Below are 13707 nucleotides of genomic sequence, written 5' to 3' on the forward strand. Positions count from 1 at the left end.
GGGGCTCAGGTAGTGGCGGGTCCCTCACAGGGGCCATGGCGGGCAGGCCAGGCCCTGTCACCACACACTGCGTTGTCATGGCAACACATCCGGGTTTCCGGGTTCCGCCCCGTGCCGGCGCGTACGTCTGACGTCACATCCGGTGGCGCCAGGTACGGGGCGGGTGGAGCGCGGTGCGCGGAATGGCCACGCCCCCTCCCGGAGCGCGGGGACCGTGTGGGGCGGGGGGGTCCCGGTCTGAGTCCTGATTCCGATCCCAGTCCTAGAGCTGGTCCCGATCTTAGTCCTAATTCCGATCCCAGTCCTAGTGTTCCCCATCGTGGTCTTGGTCCCGACCCTCATTCCGCTCCTAGTGCTGGTTCCCGTCCGTGTTCCCGTCCGTGCCGCTGCGCCGCCGTCACCCCCGACAGCTGAGGGGGGCGGGCGAGGCCTTGGGTTGGGGTTGGTACTTTTGTGCCCCCCAAAAATACTCAGGGGAGGATCCAGGGCTGGATCCAGGGTGGGTGGTGGGGCTTAGTGACGCTGTGAGGGCGGCGTGTGGGGTCAGTGGTGCTGCTGTGGGGAACAAGGCGGGGTGGGCACGGTGGTGGCTCTGCTTCACTCCCTTCATAAGGGGTGCGGAGCCTGGCAGAGGTTTGAGGGTGCCCCGAGGGGGTGCTGCCCTCCTGGGCCCTCCACCAGGTGCTCCCCCAGCGCCTGCGAGGGGTGACAGAGCTCAGGTGGGAGCACGGCTCTGCCAGCGGCTCCTGAAAACTTCTGCTCCACGCAGCTTTGTGTTCTGTAGGAGGAGAGAAACCAGGCCAGTGGCACCGCTCTGGATGGTGGTGATGTGCTCACACCTGGCTTTGTTCTCCCCTGATCAAAGCCACGCAGATGGATTTGCTGTGGTAACTTTCCGTTGTGTTGAGGTGAGGAGGCACGGCACCGATTCTCTGCTTTTCTCTGACCTAGCTTTTAGCACTTAAACAGCACCTAAACGTGCTCCAGTAACCAGCTTTTTAATGCACAGGGTGTTTGGAGATTTGCCCCTCCCTTCCCCACTCTCAAAGAAATACCTCGTTTGAAAGGAAATGACTTGTTTGAGGTTTTTGGGTTTTTTAAGCTATCTGAGCTCATAATAGCTGAGTTAGTGAGCTCATCTGGTGCCTGAGCACATGGGCTGTCCATCAGTACCATCAGAATTTGGGCTGTGAGGTTTGCTTTGCACAAAGCAGAATACAGGCTGGAGAACTAAGCTGCAGAGCCAGTGTAAGAATAAACAAGGTTTCTAGTTTACTACTGCAGGCAGAAACAGGGCAGATGAAAAGTGTGTCAGTTCAGTAACTTTATTTTTACAATTAGTTCTGTTGGTAGAATAGAAACACAGAAACATGAAAAGCAAGGAGAATTTTGGGAAATTAATTTCCATGAGCTGTAGCAGAAATTAGGCCTGATGCTTTCTGTGAAGTGTTCAGCCCTCTGTGAGCCAGAGGGTGACTGCTGTTCTCTTCTGCTCTCAAAGGCTCAGACAAACCTTTGACAGGATGTTGGGATTTCTGAAGGAGCCAGTTGTGGTCACTGCAGAGATCAATGTGAACCTTGTGGCACTGACTGTCTTGGCATTAATAAGTCGTCTCTGGGGGCTTTGTTATCCACGTGCTGTGGTGTGAGTAATGAGTTTCTTTTCTACCTGAATCATGCAGACTTGTTTTTCAAACATTTGTGAGCAAAAATGCAGGAGCAGAAGAACTCAGCCTGACTGATGTCAGCCTCTGTAAATCATAGAATCACCAAATCCCAGCCTAGTTTGGGTTGGAAGGGATCTTAAAGCTCATTTTAGTCTGTCCCCTGCCATGGGCAGGGACACCTTCCACTATCCCAGGTGCTCCAGCCCTGTCCAGCCTGGCCTTGGACACTTCCAAGAAGCCACAGCCTGCCCACCTTCCCAGGGAATAATTCTTTCCTAAAAATTAATCTCAGCCCACTCTGTCAGTGTGAAGCCATTCTCCCTTGTCCTGCTCTCTAGGCTGTTGTCTCCTGTAATTTCCTGTATGCTCCCTTCAGGTACCAGGAGGCCACAATTACCTTTTCCAGGCTGAATAATCCCAATACAGTGATAGTCTTTCCCTAATAAAACCCCTGAGGAGAAGGGCCCAAGCTTCAGTGCTTCATTGCATTATTAGCTTTCTGCCAACAAATCAGTGTTTGCTTTCCAGGTATCCCTGCAGGATAATTGCCATTAGATTTGACATGTTTCTGCCTCTGGTGTTTCAGTTTTGATGAAGTTTATTATGGCCAATTCGTTTCACTCTACATGAAGAGGATCTTCTTTGTGGATGACAGTGGGCCACCCTTTGGCCACATGCTGCTGGCCTTGGGAGGTAGGGTCTCCTGGAATTGGGAAGTGCCTGTTGCATGTTGCTGTGGAAGAGAGAGGTGCTGGTTAGAAATTAATCATCACATCCACTAAAGGGGAAAAACACAATGCAGATGAGGCTGATGTAGAGAAAATTGAGTTTTCCTTTATTTAGGATTGTTAGGGGGCTGTTGCATGAGTAGAGGGGGGATGATGAAGCCATGTATCCATCACCTCACTGTTACCCAATCCTTTGGATAAAGAGAAAGGTAAGATGAGAACTGCTAGTGACAAGAAATAGGGAACAAGCCTCAGTTCCTTTCTGTAGCTGAGATACCACAACATGAAAGTGTCTGTGTGGAAGGGAGGGATTAAATATACATCTGACTTTGTCACTGAGTGCCTCTGCACATTCTCAAGCATTGCTGCAAGACAGAACAGTATCAAAGAGGACCCTTTTGGGAAAGAGGGCCTTCATGCAAGGAAAGGTTGTGTGTTTGGGAAATGGTTCCCAATTTAGCACCAGGTTTTTTATGTGCTGTGAGACTGGAAATTCTCTTGTTTATGTTGTAGGTTACTTAGGAGGATTTGATGGAAACTTCCTATGGAACAGGATTGGAGCTGGTAAGAGCTGTTTTTAAGTGTCTCATTCTTTAACAAAAATAAGCAGAATTTCAGCTGACAGATTCCTTTTGCCTGTCTAATGGAAATAACACTTTATCCAACACCTTCATTTCTTTTCCCTTCTTAAGTAAGTCTTCTGCAGGTCTCTAGGCACAAGTTAAAAGCACTATGAATTCATAGCATGAGCTTTCTAAATAAACTAAACAGTTTAAGCAATACAAGATGGACAAATTAGTGCAAGTAGGAGTTAGATTCCTCTAACAGGAAATTCTGTATTGGTCTGTCCTCTGCAGTTGAGTCTCAAACTGGTGGGTCCCTGTTTGCTGTTTTTTGTTTCAGAGTACAGCATGAATGTTCCTGTGTGGTCCCTGAGACTCCTGCCAGCCCTGGCTGGTGCTTTCTGTGTGCCTTTAGCTTACCAGATTTTGGTTGAACTGCACTTCTCCCACTGTGCTGCACTTGGAGCTGCTCTTCTGATTCTCTTGGGTAAGATTGTTCAACTGAGCCCCATTCTTCATACATGGGGAGAAGAGTCCCTTTTCCCCTTAGGAATGTTTAGGGTGGAGTAGCATCTCCCCAGAAAACAGCACATCAGCCCTGGTCTGTGTCAGTCTGTGCTGAGCCTCCCTGGTCTCCTCCATCCTCTCAGCTCTGCAGCAGGCTGCCTTTCTGGGCTTTAGACAAGTTCATTTCAGTTTTAAGCAAAGCAGGCAGCCTTAACAGCCTCACAGGAAACCACATTTCTTGTATCCAAGGAGGCCTGTACTCCCTTCCTCAGAGGTTTACAGCATGAGTTACAACATACTGGTTTTTAACAGCAGGACAACTCAGAACTCATCAAATTTCTTCATCTCCAAACTGCAGCTGTGTCCTTAGCACTGTGATGTGACACTGTTCTGGTGTGTACAACTCAGCTGGTTTTGTTTTCTCTGAGGCTGCTGGCAGCTGCCTGAAAGGGAAAGAGCCTCTCAGCAGCTCTTAGCAGCCTGATAAGAGAAACCTCTCCCAGCTACCAGCTGCTCTGATTCTGGCTCATTGCAGCTCTCTTTCCTGCAGATGTGTTATGGTGCTCATTGCTTGCTGTGCTCACTGCCTGGACTCTGTGCTTTGAGAAGCACTCTCTGGATTTCCCAGAATTGATTTTCTTTGCCTGTGTAGGAGGTGCAGCAGCTTTATCTTCCTCCTGATAGACTTCACTGCTTGCCCACCTTTTTGTCTTGGAAACAGTTATGGTCATGTAATTTGCTCTTGCTGGAAGTTTTTTGCCCCTCTAAACCCAGCACTGCCCATTACAGCCAGCAGGAACTGTCTGTCCCTAAAAGGGCAGGTCCTTGTGATTGTCTGAGTGTGACTGACTTCCCTATAAATGAGTTTCTCTAATTTTGTGTCTGTCTCTCTTTTCCAACAGAGAACTCTCTGATCACTCAATCAAGGTTCATGCTTCTGGAATCAATACTGATTTTTTTTATCCTGCTTGCAGTTTTGTCCTACCTGAAGTTCTACAATTTGCAAAAGCACAGGTAAAGCTGGATTGTCTCTCACCCTGTTGGATATTCTCATGGTGACTTTTTTTTTTTGTGGTCACAAACTGTGTTTTTCTATAAAATCCAATACTTCAACCTCTCATATGACTGCCCCAGAATTTTTTTCCTGAGCAGTGTTAAAGACTATTTTTACTGTTAGCAAGGTTGTCTTTTTAAATTTTAAAACAGAATTAAAACCCCTTGGGAGCACTTTTTTCCCCCACACAGATTTTTTTTTTACTGGAAGGTTTCCTTCTGTGCACAGAAACACTGAGGATAACAGGTCACTTAATGCTCCTTTGTAATTGTTTACAGGCACTGAATTTAGAGATATTTGTCTCTTTTGTTCTCTGATCCTTGCAGAGGATGAAGTAATCCTTAGTAAAATAAAATTATCTTGAAACTGAGCCTAGCAAGTGATTTAATACATTTATCTTTAAGTGCCTTCTGTGGAAGCTGGTGGTTTTGGCTCCTGCTGACTGGAGTAGCCTGTTCTTGTGCAGTTGGGTAAGTGATGATGTCTTACCTGCACTTTAATGCCTGCTGTTCAAGAGAATGTTTGGATATTTATATCTTGTGTTAGGTAAATTGTGTAGTTTTTAACCATGTTCATTTTTTATGCATTTTCTTCTCAGAGTGAAATATATGGGCCTGTTTACCTATCTGCTGCTCTTGGCCACTGCAGGACTCCACTTCTGGCACATGATAGGAGACCAGAACTTGTCAAATGTATGTAGCACAGCATGCAAAAGATATTATTTGTCACTTTTCATGGCAGGAGTCTTTCAATCCCACAGATAATGCAGTCTGTAGCAGGCTTTTGTACTAAAATTCCTTGTCTGGAAGCCCTCCTGTCATAGCACAGCTCCCAGCTCAGTTGCTGGGGAAGATGGAATTTAAGAAAAATATGTGTGTGTGACTGTATTTTGTGCTATGTCTTGGTGATGTGTGACTCAGAACATGCACTTGCCTCACTCACTCCTGCCAGCTCCACTTCAAACCCTTGCTGGAAGTTATCTCAATTGTCCACAAAGTTACAGCTGAATGAGAGCAGTGGGGAAACTTTGAAAAGACAAACAAAACAAGCTAAGTGCTCCAGAATTTTTAATATCTAGAGCATGAAACCAATGAGTTTTCTCTGTTCTTGCAGGTTTCCTTGCTGTGCCATTTTCTAGCCCGGGCTCTGGCCCTCATCATCATCCCCATGGGGCTGTACCTCTCCTTCTTCTACGTTCACTTGGCTTTGCTCTATCGCTCTGGGCCTCATGACCAGATCATGACAAGTGCTTTCCAAGCCAGCTTAGAGGTAAAGGAAATGTGGTCTTGGAAATGATTTATTAGAGAGGAGAGGGGGAAATGTTCACTATTAGATGGTGTTTAATCCTGTTCCTTTGATCCTGCATATTTTTTTCCCTTTTATGTCATGTAACTATTTTGCTGCTGTAGTACTGCTTTAAGGTGAAGCAATAATTACTGAAATCCTAATAACAGATAAAAAGCTTTTCCCAGTGAAGCAAGAACAATATATTCAGTCTTCTGCTGAAGGTTTGTCCCTTCCTGCAGGAAACTCCACAGAAGTAGATACAGTACTGACCTCTCATGTGGTGACATGGTGGAGTGCTTAGCCTGTCTTTTAGAATATGGCTTTAGGGATATTTCCTGAGACCCTGTAGTTTTTTAGTTTTGTAGGTGTTGCTGTATTTATTGATTATGGTGCTGCAAGACTTGATTGTGGTAGATAAAACCAAATGAGAAGGCGCTGTGTGAAGATACTGCTGTGTTGAAGTCTCATATGACTCAACAGAATTTAAACAGTCTCTGGGTTGTTTGTTCTTCTCTGTACTTACCCTGTCCTTGCCCTTCTCAGGGTGGGCTGGCTCGGATCACTCAGGGTCAGCCCTTGGAGGTGGCCTACGGCTCTCAGATCACCCTGCGCAACGTGCTGGGCAAGCCCGTGCAGTGCTGGCTCCACTCCCACACCAACACTTACCCCATCAGGTGAGGAGTCTGCCTGGCTCTCTGTGGGGAGGGAGGAAGTCAGTTCTGCTTCTTCACCTGCAGTTTGGATCCTGGCAATGTCTTCCTTAATCCTTCAGAGTCTGTAGGAATGAATGATCAGTGATGTGGTGCTGGTTTGCACTGCTGGGACTGGAGAGCACAGAGATGCACCTCTAACCTCTGTGGGGTTTTGTAATTTCCTGTGCAGGTATGAGAATGGCCGAGGGAGTTCCCATCAACAGCAGGTGACCTGCTATCCCTTCAAGGATGTGAACAACTGGTGGATTGTCAAAGATCCTGGAATGTGAGTATGCAAGTGTTTTAACTTCAACCTGTATGCTTCCAAAACCCCACCAGGGCTTGGATTGAGTTGGATTCTCTGCTTATGGGTGCAGAAGCCTGGTGTGATCTGAGCAAGTGATTGCAGCTCTTTGCACAATCCTCAATGTGGTAAAAACATTACTGAGAACTCTGAAATTCTGTCTGAGCTGCTCCTGCCAGAACGTGGGCTGTGCTGGGCACAAGGGGAACTTGAAAGACTCACAAGAGTGGAGATTCTTCAGGTGTTTTGCATGAAAGGAAAGCTCTGCTTTTTGAAGTGTGAGCCATGATGTTAGAGTGTCTTGATGAGTTTTATCAAACTTGAATGAGTCTCACAAAAAGAGTAGAAAGCACTTTTGAAAAAAATGAGTAGTTCTTTGCATTAGAAGTGTGGAATGAGTAAGATCTGCCACGTAGGGAAGGATTCCAAGTGGTGCCTGTACCTGAGAGGCCTGGTTAGTGCTGAAGTGTTTTGCCATTGTCACTGTCAGTGCAGAGCAGGACTCTCTGTCCTTGTTTTGCCAGTAAAAGCCTTTGAGTGACATAATTCCATACTGATCAAAAAGTTGCTTTTGTAGGTTTCTTACATTGTTCTGGGAACTGTATAAAGAGTCCTATCAGAAGCACTGTGTGCCATTACAAGTTATATCCACATTGGGAAAGTTTGTCCATGGTGCAAACCTTTCAAGCAGGGACTTTAACACAACCACAGACCACAAATATATTATTAAAATTCTTCAAACGCAAAAGATTCCTGTGAGCATTGGAGGATGTGAAGTCCTCCTATGGAACAGTAAAATACAAGCAGCAGTTCAGTGAACTGCAGTGTTCCCCCTTGCCATGGCCCTGACTAGAAGCAAGGTGAGAGTTCATTCTACATAATGTAAAAGCCATTGATCTCTCCCATAACTCTGCCAAAGTGACAGCAGCTGTAGTACAGCACCCGTTAGACTCAGTGAAGCATTCAGTGTTTCACCCAAGCCACCAAACAGCTGTGTGACAGTAATAACCTTAATTGACTGCTGACTGACCTGGATTCAGACCACTGACCTAATGCCTGGAGTGCCAGTATCCCATTACTGATCCTCTGACTCATTCTGCCCTTAACTCACCTTTGCCTTGATGAGCTTTGTTTCCATTCTGGTACAATCTCTATATTGCTTGAATTTCTCATTTTTTTGCCTAAATGTCTGTCCCTGCCTGCAGCTTTTTGACTTAACAACTTGTTCATGACAAGGTTGTGTTCTATATAAAGAAGGATATAATGTAACCATTTCCCATTTAACCATTTGCTTTGGGTGTCCCTTCACCAGGCAGCAGCTGGTGGTGAGTAACCCACCACGGCCCGTCAGGCACGGCCACATCGTGCAGCTGGTCCATGGCATCACAACGCGCTACCTCAACACGTAAGTCCTTTCCTCGTGCTCTGCTCTGCCAAACCTGCTGGCTCATCCTGCTGGGCTGGCTCTCAGAATAACCACTTAGTGACCTTGATATGCCATAAACTGCCTGTTGTTTGTGGATTTTTACACCAGTGAGCCTTGCAGGGACCTCGTGGTTAGTTCCATACGCCATCCCTGTGGCCCAGAGGATGCTGTATGCATATTTATTTTTTCTGATTGATTTGGCAGTGGGATTTGATCCTAATCACAAATTTCTTAATGGTTGCTTACTACTTCTGTTCTTCCCTACCAGTGGCCTTTAGAGGATTTCACAGTTGTTTACATTTCATGGTAGTTCTGCAGGTTCCTAAATACAAAGTCCCCTCTGTGAGTCTTCATCCTCACCCCTTCATTGCCCCCACTCTGGACAGGTGCAGGTATTTAGTATTTTGTGTGACTTAACCCAAATCCAGCTCCACTGACTTTGATGGCATGCTCCTACCTGCAGGATGTGCTCTGGAAGTTAGGAAGATGTGCTGGAGAATCCGGTGTGCTGTGGCTGATTGCCAGAGATTCTTGCCTCTTTTGAAAGCCTGCAGTATGAAGTTGCCTCCTGACTGCTTCCCAAAGGGCATCTGTGTGTACTTGAATATCACTCAGATTAGGAAGAGGGTTGTTCTGAGCTTGGGTTTTTGCTATGTCCCTTCCAAATCTAATTTGTTCATTATTGGAAACGCCAGTGAACAGCGTCTCTGTTTGTTACAATCAGTGCTTGTTCTTCAGCCTGGCATCGCAGGCATCTGCACTGGCTTCCCCTGAGCCTGTTCCTGGCAGCTCTTGGTTGTGGGAAATGCTCTCTCTCAGGGTAAACAGTGCAATCTCTATAAGTGAGTTACTTTTTGCTTTATTACTGAATCCAGTCTAAGCCAATTCCATATGGGTTTGTTTTGTATAGATATTTGGGAAATGGTGGTGGAGGATCTTCCTTTTTTTGTTTTCTAGGCATGATGTTGCTGCTCCTCTTAGCCCACATTCCCAAGAAGTTTCCTGCTATATCGATTATAACATCTCCATGCCAGCACAGAACCTCTGGAGAGTGGTGAGTGGTCAGAAGGAGGGGAGGAGCTGATCATGCTCAGCAGAAACAGCTGAGACAACATGGATCAAAAGGCATCTTTCTGTTGTAGGAAATTGTAAATCGCGAGTCTGATACGGATGTGTGGAAGACAATTCTGTCAGAAGTGAGGTTTGTTCACGTGAACACCTCTGCAGTGCTAAAGGCAAGTGGGGTTATGTTTATGTGCCTGCAGCTTTTGCTTTGTGCAGTTCTTGTAATCTCAGAAGCTCTGCTCCAAAACAGCTACACCACTATAACAAATAACCGAGTAAGTAAATTAAAGGAAACCATAAACTTGCTCAGTTTGACAGAAGAGCAACATGTGTTTTAGGCAGTCACAAGTATCAAGAGCTGTCCTGCTTCTCAAGGGGTTGTGACCACTGTACACAACAGGGGCTTAGAAACTGATGCTGAGTCTATGTGTCTGTGAGAACAGCTGGAATAATTAAGGATCTTTATTTCTTCACAAAATTTGCCAGAATCACTGATTTTGTGGCTGTAGCATTTACTGAGACAGTTTTGTGTGGTGACTCCTCACACATTTTCTGGCAGTCCCTTTCTGTCATCCAGTGCTCAGGCAGAGCCTGGGAACTTCTTCCAGCCTGAAGTTCAGATTGGTAGAACTTTCAGTTTAAAAGTTCACAGTTGTCTTTCTCTTTTAGCTCAGTGGAGCATCTCTGCCTGAGTGGGGATACCGGCAGCTGGAGGTGGTTGGAGAGAAGCTGTCCAAGGGCTACCACCAGAGCATGGTGTGGAATGTGGAAGAGCACAGATATGGGAAAAGTATGTCTCAGTATGTTTCTGAAGCAGGTTTCACTTCATGGTGATGGGAAGGTGGCACTGTGTGTGTGTTCAGTTGGCTTTACCATGATGTCAGAATCCTTACAAAGTCCCTTCTGCTGCTGCAGTTGATGATGTGTTGGAGAAGGGCTCCTGGGGGAGTGAGGAGCCTGTGTGCTCTCTCCCCTTTCTAGCTCCCTGCGTGTTATGTGGTTATTTTTCTGAGCTTTGCTGTTTTCTTCCAGGCCAAGAGCAAAAAGAGAGGGAAGTGGAACTCCACTCTCCCACACAGATGGACATCAGTAAAAACCTCAGCTTCATGGCAAAGTTCACAGAATTGCAGGTGAGTGTCTTATTCCCTTCATTTTTCCTTCTGCTGCAGACCAGAGACCTGAACATTTGTGCAGTCTCTGAGCCTGAGGATTCATTGTTTAATCCTTGCTGATAGTTTGGCTTCCTCACTGTAAAAAAATGTTTCTGAATGCACTTATAAGGGCATTAAAGACCTGGGCTGTCCAGTAATGAATACCCAAGTGATGGTGTAACAAAAAAGGGGGAGGAAAATTGGTTGGGCATCCAGAAGCTGCCTGAAACTGAACTGTAACGTGTGGTACATGCAGTGAGCAGTGTTGATGCCTCTTATTATCTTTGTAGAAATTCATTAAGGAAAGTGCATTATTTGACCACAAAATCAAACCATTGTATTGATCAGTATCCATATGAGATACATAAAATACTTCTCCACTCCCAGCTTAGGAAATTAACTTCTTAATTTCTTATACCTGTTGTTCCAATTCTGAAAGGCTTCTGCTTACATTTTTTCTTTCTAGTGGAAAATACTCACATTAAAAAATGAAGACACAGAACATAAGTACAGCTCCTCTGCTCTGGACTGGGTCACAATGGACACCAATATTGCCTACTGGCTCCACCCCACCTCGGGGGTGAGTACAAGAGGTAGCAGTAGCTGTGAAGATGTTGAGAAAGCAGAAGAGCTCAGATGTGAGCTCCAGGAGTGGGTCAGAGCAGAGCTGCAGTTTCCAGCCAAGGACTTTTCCTGTATTAATATGTTTTCCATGAGGGGTGAGATATTTATTTTAGCATGAGATACAGCTGTGACAGGAGTTGCTTTTAATTAAATAACGTTTGCTTGTGTTGGTTTTTTTTTAAAGGTAAATTGCAGTTTAACAGTTTCCATTATTGATTTCATGTAGGAGATGAGTTCATCTCCAGTAACATTCTTTAAATGCCTTTCATTACACAAGAGTCTTAAAGCAGCAAATCTATCAGCCAGCTTTGTTCCAGGTTAATAAGCAGGCATATTCTGGAGCTTAATTTAACAAGTCTGTGTAGATAATATTTAAACTTACCTAAAGGAACCACAGCATGTTCCTGCTTCTGGCTTAGACCATCATCTGTCCTGCAGGCCCAGATCCACCTCCTTGGGAATGTTGCCACCTGGGCTTCAGCCAACGCTGCTGCTCTGATCTACCTGTGTCTGTCCCTGTGGTACCTGCTACGGAGAAGGAGGAGGATTTATGACATTCCTGAAGGTCTGGCTGCCCTCTGTGTGTGTGTCCAGCTGGAGCCTGGTGGCTTGTTCTGCTCTGAGATGCTATCTCCTGTCTCCTGCAGATGCCTGGCAGCTCTGGGTGTCAGCAGGAGGCATCTGTGCTGGAGGCTGGGCTGTGAATTACCTGCCCTTCTTCCTGATGGAGAAAACACTTTTCCTGTACCACTACCTGCCTGCTGTCACATTCCAGATTCTCCTGATTCCTGTGGTACTGCAGCATCTGGGTGATCATCTCTGCAGGTATTTGGCTTCAGCAGAATAGTTCTCTTGGAAGGAGCTCCTTTTCCTTTTCTGAACAAGCTGCTGCAGGGAAAGCAGTGGTTTTCCAGCAGTGGCCAAACTCTTATCATTTGCCTTGATGTAACCTGAGTGCTCTTTCCCTCTCTCATCCCAGATCTGTGCTGCTCAAGAGCATGCTGAGTGCCCTGATAGTGGCCTGGTTCTCCTCAGTGTACTTTGTGTACTGCACCTTCAGCCCCCTGACCTACGGGCAGCCCGCGCTGTCCCCCCCAGAGCTCAGGGCCTTGCGCTGGAAGGACACCTGGAACATCCTGATCCGAAAGCACTGACCACTCCAGCCTTGGGACAGCAAAAGGAAACACCTTTTGTGCAAAGCCAAGAATTTATTGTTAGTATTGTGGAAATCTTAACAGTCACTTCAGCTATTTTGTAGTAGTCCAGATCTACTGATTACAGAAGAAAATAAAGGAACACTGTTACAGGAAAAGTCTCAAGAGTAACACAGAACAGTTCCCAGCTTCTGCCCCTCTTACATTCACCCTTCACTGCCCCTCAGGGTGTGAAGCTTGCTGACTTCAGTCTGCAGCATCCCAGGCTCCTTTGCTGGGAAGAGCTGCAACAATTTCTTCTCTTCCCTGGGAGTACAGTGGTGGTTTCTTCCTTCTGGCACTGCCTTGCACTTAAGGCTATTTCATGTGTTCCCTGTGGTCTGCAATCCCATTATATGTTTACTATAAACAGACTCTTTCCAACACATCAGGTACTTTTTTTCTGTTTTCTTTGTTATGCCTGAAACCCAGGTTTTCCCTCTCTAAAGCTTCCCCATCTTTAACAATCAGTAACTGGCCCTGCAGCCTTACAGCATCATTCCATGACTCTATTCCTCAACAATGCATTATTTGCCCCCCAACTTCCAATGCTCTGTTATCATTTCTATTTATGTAAACACAGCATTAAGCTACATTTATAAATAGCTCATTCTGCATAGAATAATGACTTGTTACTATTATCTATTTATAATCATCTGACATAAGCATCACTTTTAAGAAGAGAAGCAAAATAAAAAGACATTAAAAATTGCTGTTACAGCTGAAGAAGGCTTCAGGCAAGCCAGGAATTGAGCCAAAGCCAGAAGAATCCTTTGGCCTTGTGGCACTGATGTGAAGCCTGAGGCCTGTTACCAGCAGTGGCAGTATTGCCATCACACCTCAGATCCCATGGGAAAAGGAACTCTAGGCAAGGTAGGACTGATCCTGCTGACAAGGAAACCTGTTCCAACGTGTGCACATGGGTTCAGGGTGAAAACACTGAAAAAAACACTGAAACCCAGCCCCTGGCCTGGCCTGCACCAGCAGAGAATTCACAGAGAAGAGAGCAGGGGTGAAGGACTGAGGACTCAGTGGGGATCTGTAATGGCTCTGTCCAGGTGTCTGAGCAGGGCTGTAGCACCAGGGCCAAATTCCATTTCTGTATCTCCACGTGGCTGCAGCAGCAGATCCTGCAGGGCAGCCAGAGCAGCATTCCCATACCAGGGGCTCTTGGCTGTGCAGTGCCTCACTGCTCTAACAAATTCTATTCTATTCAATTCTATTCTATTCAATTCAATTCCCTCATCCCCCCGAGGAAGGTATGATCCAACACCACAGTCATTCAAAATAGGTTTTAGTGACTATTCTGCTCCTACTGTAATCAGCCCTGAGAGCTAATGCTTCAGTGCAGTAGCTCATACTCTAAGTTTGACCCTGAGCTAAACAGTACCCAGCAGCAGTCAGGAAATGCTCTGCCTTGTCCTGGGCACTGCAGAAGCACCACTG

General features: G+C 46.0%; 1 protein-coding gene across 1 annotated transcript; it reads left to right on the forward strand.

Annotated features, from left to right (window-relative positions):
• Positions 1 to 114: 114 nt before the first annotated feature.
• Positions 115 to 12649, forward strand: POMT1 (protein O-mannosyltransferase 1). The gene is made up of 21 exons (XM_033077579.1): positions 115 to 152; positions 785 to 908; positions 1502 to 1645; positions 2254 to 2360; positions 2909 to 2959; positions 3299 to 3445; positions 4368 to 4479; positions 4924 to 4989; positions 5118 to 5211; positions 5633 to 5788; positions 6350 to 6480; positions 6689 to 6784; positions 8115 to 8207; positions 9186 to 9282; positions 9371 to 9463; positions 9963 to 10083; positions 10326 to 10423; positions 10911 to 11024; positions 11507 to 11633; positions 11716 to 11893; positions 12048 to 12649. Exons 3-21 carry the CDS (start codon positions 1524 to 1526, stop codon positions 12220 to 12222), a joined length of 2178 nt encoding a protein of 725 aa, XP_032933470.1. The 5' UTR covers positions 115 to 152; positions 785 to 908; positions 1502 to 1523; the 3' UTR covers positions 12223 to 12649.
• Positions 12650 to 13707: the final 1058 nt, after the last annotated feature.

This window comes from Catharus ustulatus, chromosome 21 (assembly GCF_009819885.2).
Source record: "Catharus ustulatus isolate bCatUst1 chromosome 21, bCatUst1.pri.v2, whole genome shotgun sequence".
NCBI classification, from domain to species: Eukaryota; Metazoa; Chordata; class Aves; order Passeriformes; family Turdidae; genus Catharus; species Catharus ustulatus.